At 35.2% G+C, this 27,848-nt stretch overlaps 1 protein-coding gene across 2 annotated transcripts in view; it reads right to left on the reverse strand.

The window, feature by feature from the left end:
• The window catches only part of NBEA (neurobeachin), a 490,666-nt gene that overhangs the window by 255,206 nt on the left and 207,612 nt on the right, over positions 1-27,848 (reverse strand). For both annotated transcript variants that reach the window (XM_082063608.1, XM_082063609.1), the window contains 2 exons: positions 26,721-26,848; positions 5,102-5,163 (listed from right to left, as the gene is read on the reverse strand). In XM_082063608.1, coding sequence (XP_081919734.1) covers positions 5,102-5,163; positions 26,721-26,848 — 190 coding nt within the window. The remainder of the gene's footprint in view (positions 1-5,101; positions 5,164-26,720; positions 26,849-27,848) is intronic.

Raw genomic sequence — 27,848 nt, forward strand, 5'->3', positions numbered from 1 at the left:
GTTTCTGGTGAGTTGTAGGGAGCAGAAAAGGATTTCTAAGAGAATTTCTTCAGCTGCTTGGTTTCTGTGTTGGGCAGCTGCCAGTTTCTGAAGCCCAAGGGCTATTCATCCCATACTTTGAGGCAGAATGCACATCTAGATGTGCTAGTGTGTACTGAAATCTCTCTAGGGCCTGGTTGATAGATCTGTGTATATTCTTAGAACTAAACCTATCACCGAATTTACTGAGTGAGAATTTGCTTCAAATTTACACTGGCAAGGCACTTTTTTTTTTTTTCTTTAACCTCTCTTTGGAGTGGGATTAATTTCTTCATATAGTTTCAAACTTTTTGTTGCCACTTAGGACAACAGGCAATACACTCACCCACCTTACCTTCTGCCCCTTTCTGCCACTTTATAGTTTTGATTGCTGCAATATATGTAGTAGTATACAACTATTAAATTTTACATGTGTCAAACTGCCAGGAAGTGTTTTATGGACTCTGCTGCATGGGAGCAGATCCTTCACAGATCCTTTTTGATTAAGTATGTACTGAATGGCTGCCTGCGATATGGAGCAACAGACTGAACTCAGCCCAAGCGGCTTCTAAATTTCCAGGTTAATAGATAAGACAATATGGACAGACACAACTCATTTATGAGGCTCACACTGTCAACCAACATCTGAAAGGCTCAGCTGAAGCTCAGCTTACCCATTAATTACATATCAGGGTTTGACAAGTTATGAATAAACTCCTGGTGTAGTTTGTTTTATTTAAGGCATTTTAAGTTTTATAAGTTTTCATAAAAGTAAATAATTTACAGAATCTACCTACAGTTCAATTATAAGAAGGACCACGTGTTATCTTTTAGTTGGGAATCTCCTAATAGGTTTTAATTGCCAGTTTTAAGTAAAACATTTCTTGTATGTATATCTTTTTCCCCACTCTTCATAAATTTTTTTGATAAAAACCTATTTACAAGAGATAGGATCTAAAGTAAATATTTTTCCTCAACACAGTAGTTCAGAAGTGAATTATTTTCATTCTAGTTTTGATATTTCCTTCGGAGGCTCCCAAATTACAATCTTGATCAAACTTCCAACATGGGGAAGGGAAAATCAACAGAATGAATGATATATTGACAACTACAAAATCTGAAAATTTGCCTGGTATTCTACAACCTTAAATGACATAGTATTTTTTTCCTAAAGTAACCATTTATCCATTATAATAGTTATGTTTTTAAACAGGTCAAATAGCAAGATGTCTTAAATACTAAGACAGTATTTTCTATTTAAGAAAATTAATTTCCCCTGTTAATAGGTCAGATACAGAAAAATGCAAGTGGCATGAGGTAAAACACCTTTGGGATAACATCATTCAGTCTCTGCAGAAGCTGTATACCCAAAGAGAAAGAAATTGCAAAAGGTCTGGAAGTAATTAGAAGCTATTGTAGTGCTTTGGCCACAAAAGACAAAAAAAGTAAAAAAAGTAACTGAAATCTAAATCTGATGTAAGAAGGAACTAAACTGCAAAAATTATTTTATTTTATGTATGGTTTATTGAAGAAATCTGCCACTCCAACAGCAACACAGCTGTGACATGCTCAACTAAGCTGAGGGAACAAAGACCAGCTAATCAAGCACAGATCTTGTCAAACATAACACATCTTTATCTGTTTTATGTTAAAATAGACTAAATCCAAATGAAAATGCCTGTTTTATGAAAAGTGAAAATCATTATATGTTTATTATCAAGTATCCAGAAAAAAATATATTTCAAGTACTTGATTGTATGCTTTTGGTTTATATAATAAATAAAGCAAATAAGGTCTTCAAATTAACCTAAATTCTAATCTAGTGAAGTAGATGATACTAGGAAAAAGAAAATGGGTTCAGGGAAGCAAGTTACAGTGCAAGAGAGATTCTGAAAACAGAAAGAGTGGAACTTTTTGTTCTTTCCTAAACCCACGAATGATGCACTATCCCTACAGGAGTTCCATTAGAACTTAAAATGTATTTTTCACAGAAACTCCAAATTCCTTTGGGGGAAAGGCTTGATTGCATATCCCTCAGAGTCTAAAATGCTGCCCATATGAATTGAATTATCCATGACATGTACCTTCAGACATTTGTAATGTGATATTTCATGTAAATTCAGACCATACCTTGGACATGAGCCCCTGGCAATGTTGATTTTATTCAGGAGCTCAGATAAGAAAAAAAAATCTGACATCCTTGCTAATCTGTAGTCATTAACATGGAATTTCCACCATAAAGAGCATAAAAGCATCTAATTTGCTGTAGCAAATGAAAGGAAAACAAACTTCGCATTTCCCTTTCCTTCTCAATGTCTAAAGTTACTTTGTTCTGTGCAAACAAAATCATATGTTTCAAAGGTTTTTAATATTGTCATCTATCTTTTGAATGACACAGTTTGAACTTCCCCACATAATCTGTTAAATGTCATTCAATTTGAATATGAAGGATTTACCCGTGTTAGGAAGTAAAGCTATAGCTGCATTAGGATTACCAAAAAACACAGCACTTCATATAGTCTTTCCAGTTCATATTACTCAATTATCATATGGAAAAGCTCAGGTAGCACTATCTGTTTTTTTAATAGAGATGAGTTAACCTCATTTGCTGTGCGCAACATCTCCTAAACTTCTGATTGCAAGTTCTGTAAACTATAGGCTGGATTACGATATTTGTCTCTGTGACATACTCTTCTTCTAGTCATCTTTTGTACTGGTACTTTTATACCATTTACTTTGTGTTTTCTCTTGACAAATAGTTTAAAAATGTAAATGTAAATAAGAAAAATGAACTAAATTTTTCCTGCAGATGAATAGAACTACAGACCTGAACGTTTAGGACACCTATAGGATTAAATACAATATTCTATGCAGATGCAATTTACAGAAGAAATAATTCTGGAAGGTGGGGACGAGGGTACAATTTGCACCGCTACAGCCCCCTGTTGACCAGTTCCTGTAGAAACATTTAACATCACTAATAAATATAGCATTAGCTTCTGAAGTACTTAGTAAAAAGTGGACATCAGGATACAAAACCTTTCTCATTTAGTAGATAAAGAAACAACCTTGAAGTATCAAATGAGGTATAAAAGCCAAAAGCTTGCAATTCCCCCGAGTCATTGAGTAGATGGAAAATAGGTCTCCCAAGCACACATTGAAGGAAATGCATAAATGTTCAAAATTTCAAAATTATTAGGCTTTGATATTATTTCAGCTATAAAATAAAGCTCATTTTAAAAATAGTAAAAAGTTTTTTAAATAATAAATAACACATAAAGTAGTCATAAAAATAACAAATTGATTTAGCTGCATTTGTTACATAGCTTTACTGGGATGTCTGAAGAAAAAAGCACCGCAGAAAGAGCTTAAATTTCTCTCTCTTCCTTTCAATCAATATTTGAGGCAAAGTTTCATCTCTAGGGCCCTTAATGGCAGGAATTCCTGGAGCCAGCAAATGAGTAATGTTAAACCTATGATTAGATGATGAGGCCATCAAAGACACTAGACCCTAATGCTACATTCCACTTTCTTCCTGAGAACTGCAGTAAAATACCAAAGGCTAGGGAAGAAAGGACTGTAAGTTATTCCCTCCCTCAAGAAAATGTTTCAAAAGCTGCTAAAAAAAAAAAAAAAGAAAGGTTGCATGACATGAACATAGAGCTCAGAAGCCTTAATGGATCTTTTGGTACTTTCCTGGAACCCAGGACTTCACCATTAGGTAACAAATTTTTCAAGTGCCCTGCTGGAGAAGGTTTGAAGTTCAAACCCCACTGAGGATTCCTGCCAGGGTTGTATTTTTCTTTTTCTTTTACTTTTTGCTAACCAATATCCACCCTGGCTAGAAGAGGAAGGAAAAAAAAAAAAAAGAGAGGAAAAAAAAGGAAAACAATATTTAATGATTTCCTTATGACACAAGCTTGAAGAAACGTAACCTACAGACTGGCAAATAGCAGGTAAGTTGGAGCTCCCTCCCCCCAGATCAGTTGTAAATGTTAATTATCTTCGATAGATTCCTCAAAAGTAAATCTTCGTTTCAATTACTCCTAGAAACTCATTCATTTTCAGTAATTTTTTGGTGCATGTTCTCAATGTGCAGCAGTGAATGCTCAGGTAAAGCTACAAACAAGTCATTTTCCTTGGTAATAATGTAACAAGTTAACCCGGGCATTTTATATGATAACTTTGTTTAAATGATATGATAAATCTGTGGGGAAATTTGTACAAGGTACTGTTAATAAGTCTTCAGAGAAATGTAAAAACTTGTTATTTGGATCTATTAGGTCATCATATTTTTCTTATATTTTAGAAAATGAGCAAAATTCTAAAATGTTTGTTGATAACTTATTACCGGCAGTTTATAGTAAAACGATATATATTAAACTAGCCAGTAACACTTTTGTCAAAAAATACAGTTAAAATTGAGATATAAACAATGCAGACAGTATCAGGAATTATATTAGTTTTGAATATTTTACTTGTGAAACCAATTCAAAATGATAATTGTTTCAGATTCCTGATAAACCCATTACTGCTATGCAAAAAGAAAAAAAAAAATTAACCGCAGCATATTTAAAATGGAAATCCTCTGCTTCTGACAGTTCTTGAAGACTACCTAAGCCATGTTCCTCCATTTTTTATATACTGACAGCTGTATAAAATATGCAATAAATTATGCCATGCATATCAAAAGTAATAAAGTCACCACAAAGTAAGGTTTTGAAAAATTACTAATTCAAAACCAAATTTCAACATAAAATTATGAAAATAGTATCTTATTTATGTATTACAAGTAAGAACTGGCTTGAAATAGAGTTCATACACATTAAAAGTGCATAACATACATCCATGCACTTCTATGAAACAAATGCAAAAACACATTGTATACCCTGTGAACGTAAAGAAACTATGGCATGTATTAAAAAAAAATTCTACAATTTATATTCTAATAGAACAGATTAATTTTTATTTTCTTATACTGAAATGGAAGAATGAAACAAACAGCAAGATGCAATTTGTAGTCTGGCACTAATCCAGCACTATGCAAAGAAACTAATACAATTAAAACCAGAAAATGTCTTACCTGTGAACAAAGCAGCATAACAAGTTCAACCACCGAAGTACTCGACTTCATACAAACCAGACCTGCAATAAACAGTCAAAAATTAATGGAAAAGATTGGTGATATTTAATTAATATAGTTCCGTGGTTTCATAAATTCCACAAAATAGCTGTTGTGTATTTTTTGTCACTCAAATTCACTGAAACAAGTTTTAAACACAATTACCTGAGAATTTCAGATTCAAACACACCTAAATGTTCAGAAAGCATCAAAGAATCCCCTGGAATAACCTATACCCATTTCAGGACAGAACGTTTTTTCATTAAGCCTTTTTGGCATTTAGCTTAGTTCACTATTTGGCTAAATAAATAAATAACTACCTATGTATATCCTCCAAATTTATTGAATATACAATAAGCATTAAAAAAAAACCCCTTTGAATATTAAATCCTGTAAAATCTTACAAATAAACTGATCATATATAAACAGATATAGAATTAGGTCTTTGCTTAGAAATAATTTTAATTATCATCTGGTAATTGTTTTTCCTGCAATCAAAAGCTTGAGTGTTAATGAAAGAGGCACTGACATGAAATCCTGTTTTTATTGAAATTATAACCAGTAAATTGTAGTCTATGTTTCTTAAAAAAACCCTTGAATTATGCAGTGTAACTGTTACTCATTGTTTTGTACTAAATTTGAATAATCAATACCTGATAATATTGCCACTATTGTAAATAGTCGTTTGCAGCTTTGGAAATTCAAATCTGCTTTCTGAGAGAAGGATATCATATCTAAGCATTTAAAAGATGTATTGTAAAGAGACAAGAAGGGAAATCCACTTCTAAGGTTAACTTTATATATGGCAGCTTCTGTTATCTAAAATCATATAGGTAACACAATGATATGATAGTTTAGGGCATGGAAACACTGGTTGTGTTACAAAAATGATAAATACACAGATATAAAGCTTTCAGCTAAGGACCAAACAGGAAGCTGAAAAGCAAAGTGATGTGCTTTAAGTAGGTTTCTACAAACAGCGATTAGAGACAAAAGCACTCCTACACAATGGCGTGTATATTTATTGGGGGAGTGGATAAATACCCTTTTGTGCTAATTTTGCTAACAACCTCATCCTTATTGTACAGTAACACAGAACAAGCTGTAAAAAGCCACTAGTATTCCATTCTATCAGATATACCGGCAGACAGTTAACTAATGAAATAAGAGGCAGATGTGCAAAGCTCATTTAGGGAGACAATTGCTGTAATTGATCAGCTATTCTCATGCTCAAGTGCTAGAGGATCAGAAAGATTAATGGGATACTTATCACCTGCAGGCTACCTCCACTGTTTGAAAGCTGACAAAGAAAACCCAAACAGAAGACAGAACTCCATAGTTAACCCAATGCAGGTAGCACAAATATCAAATATTTTAATCACAGAATGTCCTCTGGTTTATTATGAATCCACTTTACATTCTGTAAAACTAACAAAAAAAAAAAAAAAAAAAACCCACACCCAAAACAAACCACCTAAAAAAAAAAAAAATCTGTCACATGTTCACTTATCTTCTTTCAAATTCAGATCTCAGGTGCGTTAAAACATTATCGAGTCAAAATAATGCTCTTGGAAGTGTATTCACATGATACAGTCTTCTAAATTTGTATATGGCTCTACCTTCTGATTTTACATCAAAAGAACAAATGTCTCCACCACACAGTTACAAAAAAATAAACTAATTAAATTATAGCAAATGTTTATGCATCAGCATTCGTTTCTTTGCATCTTCACCAAATTTCCAAAAAGAACAGAAAACTCAATGCAAAATATACACTTTAAAGAGAAACACACAATGAATATATCCTGACTTAATTCATTAAATTAGAAGTTTATAACTTTCAAAGACAGTGATGATACTTATGCCACCTGTGTAGCTTCAAATGATACAAAAGAAAGTTTGGATCATGGATTGAAATAAACATGCCTAAAATGGCACAAGACTAGGATAACTGCTCATGATTATCATCCAGATAACGATGTAACACAAATGTGACACAAAAGTGATAATAACCCTAGTGCAAAATTTTCTGTTTACAGTAATAAGAATTTTTATATACTATACTTTTAAAAAGCCTGATGATTCTATGATCATCTGACCTAAAACTGCTATCTTTTTTCTACTTGTATGGATATCAATTGATAACGTTTGGTATAGCACATCTAATCAACTGCAAGCTTGGATGGAGCATTCTAGCATCAGAAAAGAGAATGGAACCGATTTTGGTGAAATTAAGAAAGAGGAGAATGCAGAACTAACATCTGGTTAGCACATCAGCACACCCATCAGGTGTAAGCAGCTCTCTAATTGCCTACTGATGAAACAACCATTGATAACAGCCATTAACACCTTTCATAGCCAGTAGTGTTCAAAACTTGAGGTACTAGGAGGTTGGTTTTCATGTCAAAAAGAAACATAACTACCTTGGAGACTGTAGCACTTTTCATACGTGAAAATACAGAGGGGAATAGGAAGGTGTCATAAAAGCAGCTCACGGTGTCAAAGATGGATGCAAGGAACATCCTTTGCAGACAGCTCAGTCTACAGCAGAAATAGTTATAAATAAGCAAAAATAAGAGTAGCCATGACAGAATATGAGGAATCCCAATGCATCTTGATTGGTAGGAAGAAGGAAATAGAAATATTTTCTCTTCAAGTATTCATACCATATATTCCTTGAAGTAAAACAGAACACAGAAATGTGAAACATTCATGGCAAGGCCATCATTTCATGTTACAAATTTGTAACTTATCAGACTCCTACTCTCACTCCAGGGACTTCTTCCACTCAAATCATATGAGGATAGGTGTACACCCTCCATTATATGTTCCATTTCCTCGTTCCAGGCTGCCAAGGGCTCTAGTTCTGTATCCCTTGTGCTTCTTCCCATTTGCACTTATTTTGAATTAAGCAGGAAATATTTGTTGTTTGTTTTTTGTTTTTTTCCTGCTATGCAAAACACAATCTTCACAGTTTACTGTCAGAGCTATGGAGTCAATAGTAGAGAATAATAAAAACAGATCAGACCTAAAGGACGACAGATCCATTTCTGCCTATGAGGAACAACTGTCAGAATGCAACCTCTGGTTTATGAAGATCCCACGTAATCAAAAGCTGTAGGTGAAGTTAAGGAAGAATCATCATCTCTGTCCTGCATAACTTATCCTACGTAGGCCAAAAAAAAAAATTAATTGTAACAATCTTCTGTTTTTTAAATTTGTGTGATCCTCTGTTCTAGGAAGTCCAGCTTGACTGAATTGTCTCACTGCTTCTGGCTTGGTACAGGCACTAAAATAATTGCCTTCATCTGACAGTATATAGTCTGACAGACAAAAAAAAAAGAGGAGGAAGAGAATGTTCTCCTGTTTTACAGACAGAAGGGACAGAAGGCACAAACTGGTTGATGTATCTTCACAAAATCAAAAATAGAATTTGTAACATGAATCAGAATAGAGATCAATTTCCTAAGTCCCAAATGCACTAACAACTGCCTTTATTCTTCCTCTTTACGATTTTGCAGGATATGACAGGGGATTGTTAGAGTATGCAAAATTTCACTGTTTTTAACACAATGAGTAACAAAATTTATAACAAGCTTTGAAAATAATGGCTTATTTGAGGAGAGCACGCAAATCTACTTTCAGTTCACTTTCCCCCCCAATAATAATAAATAAATAAAAAAAAACTCCAATAAGAAAAAGTATTTGCAATTCAAACTAAAACTGTTGCCTGCATTCTTCAGCTGCAGATAAGTTCTTCCTATACCATCTGTATCAAATGCCATTAAGGAAGCTAATGTAATTACTAAAATACAAGTGGATATTTCCTGCATACAGAAAGGTTAAAAAGGTCATTGTTCAACTGAATAGAGTATGTGCTCTTTATATTTGCTGTTCTTAGGACTTTTCTTCATGGTCTATTCTCTGTCCATTAAATACAGCCACCAAACTTCAGCAATTTGATGGCAACAATGACCACATATATGGATGCAAAAACTGGGAGCATCGAGTGCATGACCTCAGCTAGTCTGGAATAAATGATGTATGTCGGGCAATTATCTTGAAATGCTCTGGTTTACTTGACTTCTTTTTCAGTGTTCTTCTGTTGGCACAAAGATATGCTAATTATTTCTTTTCACTATGACTTATTAATGTCTAAAAAAGATTAATTTCAACTATACTATTTTAGTCATGCCTGTGGCATTAATGAAGTCATGGGTTCAAAACCTTGGAGTCACCATGCTGAACTAGTCAGTGTGAATTTCTATGTTAAAGAAATATAATGTAGGCTGATAATTTTTTTTTTTTTTTAAATCCTTATGAAATAAGATGGTTTTGATGGTTTTGAACTTTTTAGTATTATTAATACAATGTGTGTACGAGTCTAACTGAATACCACCACAATTTCATCTGGTCTTTATCAAGGGTTGCCTGCATTTTCTTTCAATGATTTTACTTTGTGTCAACTTAAGCCCTTATTGGAACTGGAATCAATTGTAATATTATCAAAACCAAAAGTTAAATGTTTTTATATCTTACATTCAACTTAGAAAAAAAGATGCAATTAACTATACTTTAGAGCCTGCAGAAATGTTTCACTCAATTATAGCTTCTACTTATTTGAAAGTCTCAGGTATGGCTAACTAAAAAAGCTTGAGAAAGTTTAATCCACTTAACCCAGTTCACAGCAAAAACTTGGACTTTATTACTCCTGTACAGTGTGTTATCAACACTACAGGAGATTTGCACAGAAAAAAAAAATGCATATGGCAAAATAACGACATGCTGTTATATGCATTGTTTTATTAACATATGAAAAGTGCATAAAATGTACTTCAAAATGGGCATAAGGATCTAAAACTAGACAAAAAAAAAATCTGAAAATATTAGAATTCTCCTTTTTAACTTGTATTTTGTAAGGTCAGCTGCCTTCTATCTGCTACTTATATAGCCTTCCATGTATTTTAAACAAAATTGTATTGTTTCAAATTGTTTACTGTAATTACTAATAACTCATACTGTGGTAAGTTGTGGTCATGGATTAAAATAAAGGTAGTTTAATAATGATAATAATAAAAACAATAATAATAATTATAGTAAAAGAATATATAATAGCGATGCACAACGCAATTGCTCACCACCTCTTGACCAATACCCAGCCAGTTCCCAAGCAGCAGTTGCCCCTCCTACCCCAGCCAACTCCACCAAGTCTATATGCTGAGCATGACATCATACAGCATGCAATATCCCTTTGGACAGTTCAATTCAGCTGTTGGCTATGTCCTTTCTCTGCTTCTTTTGCACCTCCTCACTGGCAGAGAGAGCATGAGAAGCTGAAAAGCCCTTGACTTAGTATAAGCACTACTTAGCAACAATTAAAACATAGTGTGTTATCAACATCAGTCTCATGCTAAATCCAAAACACAGCACTATAAGAGCTACTAGGAAGAAAATTAACTCTATCCCAGCCAGAACCAGGACATGGTAATTTTGCCCATAATCCTCACAGACTTCTGTGCCAAGAAACAGAGCAGGAATTTTCCACTAGTAATTGCTACTCATGAATTGTGTCTCCATTTTTGATAGACTATGTCCTTATACTCTGTTAACATTTGTTAGGAATGGCATGACAAAGTTTCAAGAACAGTTCATGCTGGTGACAGACACTAAAGCATGTTCTGGCTCTGACAGTACTAGGAAAAAAGTGATGGTGATCTTTTGAATGGAAATGCAAGTTTTCCTTGAAGTTTATTTGTTCTTGCAAAATGTCTTCTGCCAGCAAAATCTTATGGAAAAAGTTTTTTTGAAATGTTTTGCTAAATTCAACTTCGAATCAAAGAAATAAACTTGGGATTTCTTTTTTGACCATTCATTAAAATTACCTGGATAGTTTAAATCTACATTATTTCCTGCCTGTCGTATGTCATTCAGAGAAACCTAGATTCAAATTGATGGTTTTAATCAATTACCAAGTTGCTAGTGATTTCACTACAGAACTGGAAAGATAGTATGGAGGGAAAAGTAAAGATAGATGAAAAGTTTGAAAGTAAATGCTAAGTATGTAAAACTATTAGCTGAAATGACAGATATTCTTATTCCACACAAAGCAACTATTAAAAAACAAAAAGGCAAAAATCCCCAAGATGTGTATTAAACATAATGTAATATTTTGCAAGAAAAAAACCTCAAAACTGGTTTTAGAACCATATGTATGTTACATACTTTGTAGACATTAAAATTACACTAATGGTCTTAATTTATGAAAAGCAAAGACTGGCAAATATTCAGGAATTACAGAAAGTCTGCAGATGGAAATCACTGTCATGTTGGAAAATAATTACAACTCCACTTTTACTAGATGAAAGGAAATGCTATTCCAAATAATGTACACTCACTAAAATAACAAAGTCAGGGTTATGGATTTAACAATTCCCTTCAGCAGCTTTGACTGGCAGCACACACAACATTACCACCAGCTCTAAGGACCATGAAGGTTGGCTGTATTAGTACTCCAGACCATCCTTTGTATGGGTAGATCCCCTTTACAGGAAATACAGAAAAACATGACGAATGTAAAATAGTGCTTTTGTAGTTCATCAAGACAGTTGTACTTAAAAGATCTTTTGTTATGGTGAAAGAAACTACACAACATAGGTAATATCTTTTACACCTGGTACCCAAAAATCTAGGAAAGGTATCATCCAGGTTATCAAATGAAGTACCTTTAAAATATTATCAGAAATCTTTAGAACTCGTAACTTGAGATAAACACCTCAAGTAAACAAAGATAGGTCAACATAAAAAGTAAATTTTAATCTGTTCAAACCAAACTCAAACGGTGCAGATCTTTTAGTGACATTTGTAAAATAAAACAGATTTTAATCCTAGCATAATATATAAAAGAATCAGAATGCTACATAACAGTTTCTTCGATTATTTTATTAAAGTAAGAAAACAAATACTGCTTCACCACTGTAGTTGCCAAAATGGAATCTAAATGAGGACTATAAAATATCCAGAATAGCAAAATATCAAAGAATAGCAAAAACCCTTGAGATCACACCCACAGAGAGGGGACTTATTACAATGTATTTATGATTTATTTTTTTAAAATTACAGACTTTAATACTGTGATCCCATGAGCTTTAATGATACTGACAAAACTGGCTTTGGTGCCACCTTACTCTGAAGAGTCTACTCTTATACCAACATATGGAGTTCTTGTCAATTTTGTCTTAGTGTTCATAGGATGCACAAATTCTCGTTCATCAAATGAGAAAGAGATCACTTAATCTATACAATAAAATCCACTAATCATTTTAATATCTTACCAAATATTTTCAAAATGGATCTAGTTTTTCATTTAGACCTTGTGGTAAGTTTTTCCTTGGCCAACAGTCCATTGGGATTTACTTAGTATATGCATTTGTGATTATCTGTCATTCTCTTAAAACAGTATTTCTTTGGATGGATCGATTTTCAGATATCTGTTGTGACGTAATGAACTAATATGCTAATTGGTATACCAGGACATATTTGTATTATTCTACAATTTGTATTATTCTATCATGTATAAATTGAGAAGTTTTTCTAATTAGCATCAATAACAAAAAATTATTCTTTTCATATAAAACACCACAGATTTTTTTTTTTAAATATGATACTTACTATATACTAAAATTTGATTTGGAAACAAAATGTGTTTCCATCTCTTCCAAAGTCCTCTTTTAGACAATGAGTCAAAACAAACCAGTGATCACAGTGCACTGCAGCTGATTAAATTTAAACACCTCTAATCTTGAAAATATCTATAAAATTGAACTATTGGTTTTCTATCAAAGTCTACTTCAGTTTCAGGTAGACTCGAGTAACTTATAAACATTTTCTCTTGGTGGAAACCTGGAAAAGCTAAAAAATAAACTACGCTTAGAAGTTCTGGAAAATCCAAACATCTTATTTACTTAGAAAGAATCTCAATGAAAATCATTCCTTTTTTTTTTTTTTTTCCTTCCCCAAACACTCAACAATGCACTGTTAAAATTAAAACATGATCCTGAAAGTCTTCTGATTCCTCCCATATCCTGTTATTACTCAAATAAGTGGCTCAAAGTTATGGCTAAATTTTTGTCACAGCTGCTGCCCTAGATTTTATTTTAGTGGATGGAGTAAGAAAAAAAAAAATGAAAAGCCATTTAAAATTAATTTAACTCTTGAAAAGGTAAAAGATTTTTCAAGATTTGTCATATCATGTTCTCTCAAGATGCCATTCCTTTCCTGATGAAGTTGCTCTTTTTGTGATTAAATTTGTAGAAAAACTACTAAATGAAAATTTATACCAAAGAAGTTGCCCATATTCAACACATCTTGGAAAAAACAACTATTCTAAGATTTTATGTTCTACTGATTCCTTGCAATTTTCTTATTTAAATGAAGAAACACAGAGCCATAGAATGGTTTGAGTTGGAAGAGTCTTTAAAGATCATCCAGTTCCAACTCTCCTGCTATGGGCAGAGACACTTTACATAGACCAGTTTGCTCAAAGTCCCATCCAGCTTGGCCTTGACACTTCTAGGGATGGGGCATCCACAGCTTCTCTAGGCATCCTGTTCCAGTGTCTCACACCCTCTTGGTAAAGAATTTCTTCCTTATAGTTAATCTAAATCTACTCTTTTTCAGTTTAAAGCCATCATTCCTTGTCCTATCACCACATGCCCTTATAAAGAGGCCCTCTCCATCTTTCTTATAAGTCCTCTTTAGATACTGGAAGGCTGCTATCTGGTCTCCCCAGAGTCTTCTCTTCTCCAGGCTGAACAACCCCAACTTTCTCATTCTGTCTTGATAGGAGCTCCAGCCCTCTGACTATCTTTGTGGCCCTGCTCTGGACTTGCTCCAACAGGTTCACGCCCCTCTTATGTTGGGGGCCCCAGAGGTGAATGCAGTACTCCAGGTGGGGTCTCAGCTGAGCAGAGTAGATGGGAAGAATCACCTCCCTCAACCTCTGATCATGCTGCTTCTGATGCAGCCCAGGATATAGTTGGCTTTCTGGGCTGAAAGTGCACATTGCCAGGTCATGTTGAGCTTCCCATCAACCAATACCCCCAAGTCCTTCTCCTCAGGGCTGCTTTCAATACATTCTCTGCCCAGCCTGTGTTTGTGCTTGGGATTGCCCTGACCCATGTGCACGAACTTGTACTTCATGAGGTTTGCATGGCCCACCTCTCAAGTCTGTTCAGGTGCCTCTGGATGGTATCCCGTCTCTCAGGCGTGGCAACTGCACCACTCAACTTAGTGTCATCAGCAAACTTGCTGAAGGTGCACTCGATCCCACTGTCTGTGTCACTGACAAAGATGTCAAATAGCACTGGTCCCAATACTGACCCCTGAGGAATGCCACTCGTCATTGGTCTCCACTTGGACATTGAGCCTTTGGCCACAGCGTGACCATCCAGACAATTCTTTATCCACCAAGTGGTCCATCTGTCAAATCCATGTCTCTCCAATCTAGAGACAAGGGTATTGTGTGGGACAGTGTTAAATGCTTTGCACAAGTCCCAGTAGATGATGTTAGTTGCCCTTTCCTTATCCACCAATGCTAAAACCCCATTGTAGAAGGCCACCAAATTTGTCAGGCACAATATGCCCTTAGCAAAGCCATGTTGGCTTTCACCAGTCTCCTCCTTATTTTCCATGTGCCTTAGCATAGTTTCCAGGACTATCTCCTCCATGATCTCTTCGGGCACATAGGTGAGACTGACTGGCCTGTAGTCCTCCAGATCTTCATTTTATTCTCTTTAAAAATGGGGGTTATGTTTCCCATTTTCCAGTCAGTGGGAACTTCAATGGACTGCCTCAGTTTCTCAAATATGATGGATAGTGGCTTAGCAATTTCATTCACTGATTCCCTCAGGACTTGTGGATGCATGTCATTGGGTGCCATGGACTTGTGCACCTCCAGGTTCCTTAGATGGTCTTGAACCTAATCTCCTACAGCGGGCACCTCTTCACTCTTCCAGTCCCTGCCTTCACCTTCTGCAACTGGGGCGGTACGGCTAGCGCACTCCATCCTCTCTTCTACTCTGTGGTAGAACATCTATCCCTCCTTTCTCTTTTTTTCTTAGTCCTTCACCTCCTCCTCTCAAATCCATGTTACAGGGAATACATTTTGCAAGAATTACCTCAACAGTGAATTATTTTCAAAGAAGTATACAGGCAGAAATCAGAACATTCATTTCAGTCACCGACACAAGCAAATGTTTATACTTTGTACCTTCACTACACCTATGATGCTTTCTCTTCATTTCAAGAACCTTTTCCAATTCTTTCTAAAGCTGTCAAAAGTGACATCCTAGACAAGACAGATCACAAGTATGATCCCAAATGACAGTCTCCAGAAGATCATACTTCCCCTGAAAATGCAACAAAGGACTATATTTCAAACGGATTACACGTTACTTTTTTCCTTAGGTATGAGGTTTTATTTTGCTCCTGAAATTTAGCAACTTTTCCTCAGCTTCGGTGTATAACTTATTCTTGTTAGATGCCCTATTTTCTTACTCGTTCTTTACTGATCCTTCTTACTTCCCTATATTTCTCCACTTTGGCAACCTTAGGGCCATACTGAAAGATCAGTGAGTGAACCAGTGCAGCTACAAATAGAAAGTATAACAAAACCTCACAGACTCATGCAGCTTCTTAAATTTCTAATGCCAAGATAACCCTTATTTTAACTAGGTGTCATCTCTTGAGTAGCATAACCCACCCGCTAATTTTTTAATCTGGTTGAACAGGTTGAACAAAATGTTGGTGAACTAATATTTTATTTAGATGGTAATTATTTTCTGAGAATTGATAGCAAGAAAAGAAAGTTAAGCTCCACACTGAACTTTGTTGATCTTAGTTGGTAGCCCTCAGATCTTTCTCCCACCCTGAAGTCCTACTGACAAATAGTAATCATTCTAAAATAGTGTATCTGAAAACACAGAGCTGTACCACTGTCACAGATTTCTTGAAATAACTTGTATTTCTTGTGTTTCAGTTTTCTTTATTTACTTGACAGTAACATTGTTATGGGCTCTCCCTAGACCTGCTTTGACATCAGTTTGCCATCTTAATTTGACATATCACAACTGTCTCTGTTGTCTGACAAGTTCTTTCAGCATGAGGGTTTCCCATTGCAAGACAATCTCCACAGACAACATCACTACTAGTATAAAAACATTGGATCATAAAATTCCACAAACCAACATACAAAAATAAGATGTGATATGAGACAATATACGTTTAGCAGTTTGGGTTTTTTGGGAGAGGTAATTTTTAACATATAGTTGAACTGAATACAGTAAAGAGATACTCTCATTGTCCATGCAAAAATAATCCCAGGTCTATAAGGAGACTGCTAGCATTTAGATAAATCAAGCTTGATGGTTTGTTAATGTTTATGGTATTGTTAACATATTTTTCCTGTAAAAAACAAAGGGCTTTATAAATAGATGTATTTTTAAGATTCAAGTTAGTAGTTTCTCAAGTTAATTGATTCAAGAGTTTTTGTGGAACATTCTTTGCTTATGCCTTAAAGGCAAGGAAACAAGCAAATCCATACCCAACAGGGTGAACTGTAGAGATGCCTTTAAATCATCAAGACAAGTATGGGAGTTTTGTTAAACTCAGTCACTAATTAAAAGGTTTCAGTCTGGGTCATAAGAGCAGGTGATAAGTAGACAGAGAGTTAAGGAATATGGAAGGAGAAGCTGTGACCAGCCCTAATGAGATTAGTTGTGTAAAGAAGCTGGACATAGAGCTCAGGCTACATGGAAAAGGATTATTAGACTACACCTCATGAGAAATATGTATTTCAGGGCAAAATCTGATACAGAGATGTTATTTGCAACTTATAGTTTATCAGGTAGGAAGTTCTCTGGAAAAGGCTGCTGGGATAATAAAGTAGATTGATTCCATTTTAAGCCTCTAGAGGACAAAGGGTGGGGCAAATACCAGCCTAACTGTTTCAAGTCCAAAATCAGGCAGAGTCTCCTGCTGAGTTCTGAATGATGAATTAAGTGGAATAAGAACCAGAGAACCTCCGCCTGTGGGGAGCTTCAGTCACAGCATGAACATCCTGTAGATACTGAATACCTTTTTGGCACACCACCTCATTTTTCTTTGGACCTGGACAGTAGAGGAGAAAATAATACGGGGGGGAAAAGGTGGCTTTTCTAAAAAAAAACCAACTTGTACAACTTAGTCCAGTGTTAGCATGCATCACTGCTGTATACCTGATATGATGAGTCCATCTACAGGCTGTGTTACAGTAGTGCCTGTACACGTTAAGAACTTTCTCAAAAATATTTTAAAATAATTTCCTTGAAATAACATTAAATAGATCTCTTGCTACTCTTTTTGTATTAGCAGGCAAACTTATTAAAGAAAAAAAAGGGAAAGAAGATTATTTTCCATGAAAGCTGAAAGTTAGAATGAAGAAAACAGAGGGATGTCTGATCTGGATGATATTAGGACAAAGAAGTATGAAGTAACGAGGGAGGTCTTTTCTAGGCCTTATGGCTTGCAAATAGAATACAGATAACTAGCTTGAAAAATAAACTTGTGAGAAAGTGCCCAATACTGCAACCTGAGGACCACAAACAACTCCTTTTCTCACACTTTAAACGCAGCAATATTTTGTTCATTTCCTATGTGCTGTAAAAGCAATTGGTATTGTTTAGTTTCTAATTATATAATTGTTATCGTAGCACTTTCAACAGAAATTTAGTAACTTCAAACATCTAGTGGCTTCTGTATTGTCAAGGAAAACTTTCAGAGCTTCTTTTCAGCAAACCTGACTACAGTGTTACCAGCCTTTTTTTTCCTGAGGGCATGTATTTTTTTTATTTTTTATTTTTTTTTTTTTAATCCTGCACTCTCTTAACCCCTTTTGTTGAATATATGTAGTTAATTCTAACCTTTACAATTAGTCTCACATTTTCAGTCATTTTTTCTCCATTGACAAAGCAACAGAACCACCCCAATTTCTGCCTAATAGGAACTCCATAAATTTTGGATTGTAGAGATATCTTGATTATTAATTAATGTAGCAATGATAATATAATCAAGAACATATAATCTGAGTGCCAACAACAATTTCTATCCTTAAGTTATGCTGGGACCACACAAGCCAAAGACAAAGGAGAGGGCATGAGCAGTTAACCCCTGTTACATAGGCTAATACATCTTAGTAACTGTCCAATTCATTAGACAAGGATAGAGTGGTTCATATGTGCAATTAATTATTGGCAGGTTTACTTTCAAAAAGGTGCCAGATGCTATGCATTTCCTAGTTGCTATCTGGATCGCTGATCTGTGGTGTTTCCTGCCATGTTAACAGAACATCTGTTCAGAACATACTTCTGCACACAGGAACTTCAGTAATTCAAGAGTTAAAACTTCAAAATTGAGTGAGTGGGTATCCTCTTCACTTTCTGGTGTTTGTAATGATATCCCTTTAAAGGCATCAAAAAGAAATATTATATGAAAGAAAAATGTTCCGTAATTGGTCGTTATAGTTTGAAGATTTCACTGTGGATAAACAACTCAGACTTCTGCTGTGGCACCTGCTCTTCAGTTCCTCCTCTCAGTGCCAGTACTGGGATCTGTCTTGTCACTAGTAGCACGTTCTGAAAAACTGTAGAAGCTGCAAAGCTTTGAACCTTGACTCTGCTGGAGTATGCATAAATAAATAGGCAGATTTGAATATCCATTTAACCTTTCATCATTTCTTTGTTCCTACCATACAGACTTCTGGAAAACTAGTGTTGTTTTCTGTCTCCATGTATATCTGAGTCACAGATTTTTTTTTAGTAACAAACACTTTCAGTCTTGAAGTGTTTGCAGAAACATAAGTGTACTGTGGAGCTTTTCAGTAAGACACAGAGCTAATAATAGAGAATTTCTTAAAACGAATTTCTTACAAGCCTATACATAGCAGTTTGAAATCAATGATTATTTTTTTCCTGTTTATGAAGGGATTACAACAGGCAGGCAGGTTTTCAATCAGCAGCAGCATTTTAAATTCTAGCTATTGGAGGATTTCAAGGGTTTTTGTGTTCTGTTTCAAAATGACCTATTGTTTTCTTCATAGTAAAAAACAAATCTTGCAATTACTTGCAGAAATTCATAAAGTAGAAAAGTAAAATACCTGGAAAACATCCTCACAGTGCAAATCAACACTGCAAGCTTGTAACAATATAAAGGTATTGTTAATGATGATTAATGTTTTTAAACTTAGTGAAGAAAAGCATTATCTGTAACTCATTATTATTCCAACCTCATCATGTAAACAGGGCTTGTTTGTGGACAGTCATGCAATTTCACTGGGAACTTTTTACAAGTCTTTACATTGAAAGGTAAAAAGAAATCTACGAACAGGAATCCTACTGCCACAAACTATGGGAAACTATCTTCCAGAGGACTGGGTCAGGCAATTCACTGCTTTAACTGCACTGTGCCAAGTCTGCAGCATCACCTCTTATTAGATATAGAAGAATGTACCAAGACACGCAGGGCATGTGGAAAGAAAGGAGAGGGAGGTGGCACAGCAGAGAAGAAATATATTATGAAGTCTTTAGCCTTGAAAATCTATTCTGAGTTCCTGCCCCAGTACAACCCAAACAATCCATAAGATGCCTGACTCTGACTGGCCAGAGTGATCACGTCCAGTGAGACACACACTGCAAATGGCACCAGCATGACCACTCCCTGACATCCTCCCTGCAGAAACATTTTTAACATTCACCTTGATTTCTAACAGGGATTGTCTGATGTCTAGTAGGGTCAAGTTCCTCCTGCTCTCTTTCTCAGTCCTGTTTATCAATTGCTTTCCTGTTCCTCATGCTGTAATATCCACAGCGTTGCACCAACACAGTATATTACATAGGTGCTAATAAACCAGATGAGATTTTTTTGAGTTGCTTTTAAGTTTTCCATCTATTCACTACATGATGATGACATACCTCAAAAGATAATGCAGAGGAAATACTGAAGCTGATTAAGAAATGCACATGTAACTACTGCCTCAACCAAGCCACTATAGAGTATCTTTTCTTTAAACAGATAGTTATATTTGTGAATATTGCGTAAAAATACCATCTTTTAAGTGTTCTCTGTTTAACTGGATTAAACTGGCCAACACATTAAAAATTTATCAAGGGAGTACAAGGCTGATCATCTTCACCCAGTGGGATCACATAAGTCTCTATTCAGAAAAAAAAAAACACATTAAATTATATGTATGACCATGCACACATACACTGGCAAGGGCTCTCTGCAATCTGACGACCAAACTATAGCTAGTATGAGCCTTATATGAGGCTCATCTGAACAGACAAACTTCATTATGCAGAGAAAGGAGAATATGTCTCATATTAAAATGAGCTTTAAGGTAATGATTAAAGAACTTCTTAAATAAAAATAGGTTTAATATATATACACACACACTAAAAAAATCAGAAGAAAGGTTTATTTCATACAGTGACTTGAACAGTTACCATCTTTGATGACTCAAGGGAAGTTGGTATATTCTCAACTACATCTGCAGTTGAGATGCAGTCAACTGTAGAACAAAGAAAACCACTTTTTTTACTGATCCCTGCAGGCACTTGGCTGACACTGAAGTACATCTGTCCATGACCATGTGAACAAATGCAGTGATGGTAATGTTAGAGCAAATTAAGGTTAATGCAGACTATCATTCCTTGCAGAGTATGTCACAGAAGGAACAGGGATTCACAGACTTCAAAGCCACAAAAAAGCTCCAAAACCATTCAGCAAATACATGACATTTTTCCTCCCAAGAAGCTGGATTGAAGACTACATTTAGAAAGAATGTTTAAAACAGTCATAAAGACTATGAGTAACATTGATCTCAATATTTGATAGTAAGTCCTAGTAAAGTCTTCCAAAGTTATTTACCTGTGTGAGGCACTCTATTGGTAGAAAGACTAAGACATCCTGTAATATTGAACTTCTTTTATCTTCTCTCTTTGGTACATTGAAGAAATCAAGCTCTTTACTTTGTACTTCATGGAGTTTATCTCCAGTCTATCAATCACTCTTGTGCCCTGATCTTTTGTTCCCTCTGCAATTTGGACAAAGCATTCTTGAAGTGCTGACTACAGAAAAAGATGGTAGGAGTTTTACTGAAGCTGTGCACAGAAATGAAATCACCTCCTCATCTATTCCTCCCAGGTATCTGAGTATTGGACAAGTCTTTGTTGCCTCAGCACTGAGCTAGGAGAGCCTAGAGTACACTAGTTATTGTAACAATCCCTACATTCTTTGAGTGGTGTTGTCCCTTATCTTCTACCCCCTAGTTAGTCTATATTCTTTGTTCCTAGAGATTGGAATCAGCATTTGGCTGTGCTGAAATTTGGCTTTTTCTTGAGTTGTGATTATTCCACAAAATGATTCAACACATCTCTCCAGTGGAATGCCTTTGCTTTTCATTTTTTATACCACTGTCTAAGCATTTAGCTTTGTCAGGAACAATTCTGTATGATAATATAGACTGTTAAAAATATCAAAGTAGGATCAAAAAGTGGCTTATACAAATTCCAGCACTCTGTTAATTCCACTCAATGCAAATTGTAAAATGGTAACACTTTTTTTTTTTTTTTTTTTTTTTTTTAAATTCCCTTTCTCTTTTACTTGCTAATATTTATCCATTTATTTGTTTTGTTCAGAACATTGGATACATGCTATGCTACAGACTGGTAAGCAAGTACCAGAACTTTCATTAGTTGAAAGAAAATATGCCTGGACACACAAACAAAAAAATGTTGGATGTGGCAGGGTGACATATAAGAATGAGAGAACAATATGAACAGGAAAATGAAGTTCTGCAAGAGCATGCAATCTCTCTGTTTTATAGCATCTGTGCTGCTGAGCACAACACTAACACAAAGGTTCTGAAAAGCTTTTAAGAGAAAGCCAAGGGCCCTGTTAAGCACCAAAAAAGTGATTTTGTTTTCTTTATTTTCTTATTTTTTTCCTCGAGAAAGTATAAGAGATTTCCAGATTACTACAGCATCTTAGGAAAATGCTTGACCTGTTTTTCCTAATACAAAACTCAGCATTGCTCAAGGAAATCAGAAACTAACTGTGCCAGTATTGGTAGATGCCACAGAGACACCACACTCATGGTCTTTGGGAGCTTCTAAGGTACAGAATCTTCTAATGGTTTGGGTTGGAAAGGCCCTTAAAGATCATTTAGTACAACCCTCCTGCTATGGGCAGGGACACCTTTCACTAGACCAGGTTGCTCAAAGCCCCAAAGCTGTGAACACTGCCAGCGATGGGGCATCCACAACTTCTCTAGGCAGCCTGTTCCACGCCTCACCACTTTCATTCAGCACCCAGCTTCTATCTCTGTTTTCCAAAGGAATATTTTGACCAATTTTTCAACTGTTTCAAGAAGCCTCCTGTCAAATATCATACAAAACGTATCCATCATCACTTCTGCTGAATATGCTTTGCTTATGTGGTGAGTTAATGAGGAAAACCAGATTCTGCCCCTATGGGCATGAAAAAGTTTGTTTCATCAGATTTGAATTGTACATTTATCAGAAGTACATCAAACATATGCCAAAGAATTCATAAGAGCTCTTTAAAGAAGGGCTATCTGGCCGACCTTCTACCCATGTAATGATACAGGAAAATGAAAAGCATTGGTAACGTTTGTTTGGTATCCCACTAAAGAGAAGGGAAAGCATTGTATGTGACTATGTTTCCATCTTGGACATATTGTAACTGTTCAGGATACTCCAAGAATAGCTGTGGTGAAAATACTTTTACCCATCTGTGCTTGACAAAAAGAGGATATAACTTTTCTTTCAGATACAGATCAGATTACACTTGCCTGTAACATTTTCACCTAAAAGCTAGAATGTTGTAATGCCCTTTAGATGGAGGGCATTCACAGACCATATGGAAACTAGAGTTAGTGAAAACATATCTGTGCAAGTGTTAAATGGAACTCCACAATGAGAATTGCTAAGCTTAAATATGTGACTTACACATATTGCATGTTTGTTTCCAATTAGATTCTATACAGAAAATTTTAACCTATGCAACTTCTGTTCTTGAAGGAGTTGAAAGAACCTCAGTTATGAACCACAATAGTGTTGAGCTGGTTTTGGTACACTTTGTTTGAAACTATTTGACTAAAAATTGATCCCTTTTTACCTATCACGGAGGACACTTATTCTGGGAAGTTGAAATATTTGGAATATAGAAAGAACTGGTTGTGAAAAATGGGGCAAAAATGAGTACCTTTTCAGTAAGTAAACAGTCAAAGAGTTTTACCAATAAATATGTTCTGCAATGATAAATTACTACTTGATAGAGCTCCTCTGCTACTGGTCACATTTTGGAATTTACATGAACAAACATGAAAAATTAACAATTTTGAGTACGAGTCGTCCAAGTTTTTGGTCTGGACTGACCAGATGACTGCAGTCAGTACACTTCAACTCCACTCAAGAGTATGAACTCACTCTTTAGATGTTAAATGTAATTTCCTCAAAGAACAAATCAGCCAGTCTTCCATGGGACAGAAAGATGATACGAGCTAAAGGAAAATGAGGTGGCATGGTATGACTGCAAGATTTTTCACCAAGTTCTAGACAGCTCAACTACCACTTACAAAAAGGTAAAATCATAACTAAGTTGTATACACATTTCCAAATACATATGAATAACACATGCCTCAAAGCATCATATAATCTGAAAAGTTTGCGTAATTAACCAGTTTTAGAAGTATTAAAATATTTTTTTTTTCCTGTTCCCTTTTTCTTTTGTGCTCTCTCTTCAGTATGCAAAACCTCAGTTACAAAACTGTGGATATTACAAAGTCTGAAATGATCTAGTAATTCTTACACACACACATGCACAAAAGCACTAGAAAGAGCTTCAGAAAAAAAGCACATGCCATCAAAGATGCCTGCAGTTATTCAGATTTCAGCACAATCTGATGGGGGAAAGGCTTCATATCACATGGAGGTTTGAAAGACAGCAAGAGGAGGGAAGGTATTTTTATGTCTTAAGCTTGAATAATCAGAAGAAAAAGGACATGCTTCATAGAATACAACACAGATTTTTGTGGACATCAATTTGAAAAACAGAAAGGACCTTTGGACTTGATTAAACAAAGTTTATTTGCTCCTTTTTAATTGTTACAACTAAAACCTTTTACAGATAAAGCAACAAATTAAACTATTTCATATAAAACTATCAAGCTAATTATAATACTGCTTGTCAATAGAAATCAAGTTTATATTGACAAAGTCCCACAGGAATTCTATGTACTCACATATCTTGAGCCATGCCACTAAAAGCCTCTGTTTTGCAGAGTCATTACATGGAGAGGACTTTCAAGCACTTCAAGGACCAGCATTGACTTTCAGTAAACAATGACAGGAAATTCATCAGAGTAAATCAGGTAATGGACTAGGAGAAAATTTAGAATTCCCTTTTAAAGGGAACTCAACTAGGCAAGAATTCAGTTTAGTTGAGATCAAAAGTCTCACACAGGCAATGAAGAAAGGATGAGAAGTACACAATGACTGTAAAAGCAGCTGAGTTTTCTGTTAAAAAGAAAAAAAGGCCAACTATTTTAGAGGGTGCAAACAGAAATTCAAGTCCCGAGGCACGCAATGTAAAAATATAAGCTGTGTTTGGATATTTTGTTTACAGATTACTATTTCAATATATTCGGAAGAAAGGACTAGTTCTTGGAAATCAGGAACTAGACAGCAATTGAAGACAAGACTAGACATAACGTTAAGAAAACATGATGGGAAGGACAGCACTTATTTTGGAACTCAATGTTTTTTCATATACAATGATTCCTGAGACTGAAGTGGATCACTGAGCCATAGATGGGACAAAATTTGGAACATCAGTCCAAATGGGCATCGGAAGAATCCTACAGCAAACAAAACCATGTCTCTGTCTGGATAGGCAATGAGATAAACTCATATGGACATAAAGTAGTTAGGTTCCTGTGGCTTTTCACTCTTTATCATATGCTCGGAAACACTGGAGTCATGCTCACACCATGAATGCGACCAAAAGGCAAAGTCAGTGTCAGTGAAGAATTTTTTTAATCTATAAAAGAGCTTAGATGAAACCAAGACAATTTTATTTGTATGGTATAAAGAGTATAGTCCAATTAATCAATTGTCAAACAAACAAACAAAAAAGGATAGTGCTGCTACAAATGTAACAATCAGCTATGCTGAAATAAGAGATTTAAGAATGGAATCCATTAAATATCTTACAGCCATCTCAATATTCTCAATAAGCATCTCAGACCATTAACTTCAGGTATCATTAAATGAGAACTGCAACTTACTCATAGCTATAAAATAAACAGTATAAAAAGCCTGAAGTTTTTGAGAATTACTAAGCTTCTATACTATTCCTTGATATTATTAAACAATAATAATATTAAATGATAATTAGACAAAAAAGGAAAAGGCTATTTAGTAGATTTCAGTTACAAGGTGCAAATATTTCTAGCATTAAGAATAGAAGAGGGCCAATGTTGTGGGATATAATAACTGAGACCACAGAAAGAACGTACAATACTATTTAGATAAAATCTGAACACAAAGCTGTGTTTTCTCTATGTAGACTTTCACATGTTATAAGCTTTGCTGTAATGAGAATCTTTTATACAATTGTAGAATCATAGAATTGTTTAGGTTGAAAAAGACCTTTGAGATCATTGAGCCCAACCATAAACCTCTCATTAAACAGCCATACTGTGTGTAAGAACAATTTTGGAAGGAAAAAGATATGTTCCTCTGGATATACGATGGGGGATCAATGCATGTTCATGCAAATTCCTTCATTACTATTTTATCTGCATTATTTTCTGCACAAGCTTAGCACATTCTGCATAATTTCTGCATTACTTACTGCCTCACTTATGAGGTTTCATTATTTTCCCCAAATTTTGTGACTATGAAGTAGTAAAGACGATGTATAAAACCCCATAAAAATCATCAGAAGTGTTCAAGGGTATTTTTCTTTAAATATCACCACTTTTTATTCCCCTTTAGGAGCAATGTTTTGTCCGCCCACATAAATCCGACTGACAGACCTGAGCAAATAGTGTCCCTACCAAATCTAGATGAATATATCAATAAAGTTGGAGCAGTCTTCAATTTACTTTTTTTTACTATACTTTGAAGTTATATTTTTCAATAGTTTCGCTAAGTCAGGATGAAAGACTTATACTGATATAACTGTTCTGAGGAGGAAAACACAAATTGTAGAGAGGTTTTTGTATTCCAAGATGACAAGATGTATATTCATACAGTATCTCAGGGGAAAAAAAGGGGTACAAAAGCTATCAGTGTTATATTCTTTAAACACAGGTAAAGGCGAGGAAGCAAAATCACAGCATATTAACAACTGATTAATTTATTTATCAAAAATATTTACATAAAGTCTTATGAAAACAAAATATTGTTCATATGAAATGACTAATAGCTAAAACAATATAATTTTGTAACAGAAATCATACCTTCAATCAGCAGCTCTTGTCCATGACTGCCCAACAGTGTTCGGGATAAGAAAGGGGCAAAGTCAACAAAAATTTCTCGCAGGAGAGGGGCCACCTTTTCTAGAGCTCTTTCAAGCTTTGCAGTGATACTGTGGAAAAACAGAGACCATGTTTGGAAGAACACTTAATAACAGAAATTAAATTATGTCAAATCATACCTGTTTTTAACAGTTGCTGTAAGCTTCTGTAGAAAAGAGGATGATTGTAATTTGATTAAACTTTACAGTGTTTAAATGGCTTTCAGTAAATGCAAATGTCCTGTCAGAGTCAGCAGAGTGGCAGCTTCGTAAATTCTACAGCATTTACAAAATACTCCAAAACCAGTAAAAGTTTTGTTCTCATTTTTGAACTTGATAAGAAGAATGCCAGATATTCAAGTGTAAGTCCATTTCACCTATCTCAGCTTATGCACATCCCATCATTTTATATAGATTTGAAAGCTTGAAAAGTTCTTATTCACCCAAGGCACTCATACTTGCTTTTTTGTTTGAGCTTGCAAATAAAAACATCTGTTACTGCAATCCTGGACAAGGGAGTGCATGAGGAAGTGTTCTAGCACAGGTGTGAAGAAAATCCATGTTCTTCAACCCTGAGGGAACATGATCCCAGGCAAATCACTTTGCCTTCGCATTTATACTTCTCTGCCTCCTGAGACTATACAGCCTTTGAAGCATGAATTGTTCCTTAATTTCTACTTGTACAATAAGAAGTAGTGTTGTGACTCCTGTTTGTTTTTTAAATACCAGTAATAATATTCCTCTGTCTAAGGATATAAACCTAGCAAAAATACAAATACAAGGACACGAATCAGCAGTACACTAAGGATTGTACCCCTTAAGAGACCTTCTTCCCTTTCAAAACCTGACAGGGCATAATGCTTGTGCCCTCTGAAACACTTATGCCAAGACTAAAAACCTGCTTTGTTATCTCAAAGAAGTGAAATATTACTTAAAAATAGAAAATAAATTATGTACGTATTCTGCTCTACCGAGAATATTTGCTGTTCTTTTTCAGGCTGTTGGTGGCTGAAGGGGTTTTCTTTGTGCTTGAATTATGGTACCAAAATTTTATTGGTATTTTAAAGCACAG

This window comes from Streptopelia decaocto (genome assembly GCF_964273445.1).
Source record: "Streptopelia decaocto genome assembly, chromosome: 1".
Lineage (NCBI taxonomy): Eukaryota > Metazoa > Chordata > Aves > Columbiformes > Columbidae > Streptopelia > Streptopelia decaocto.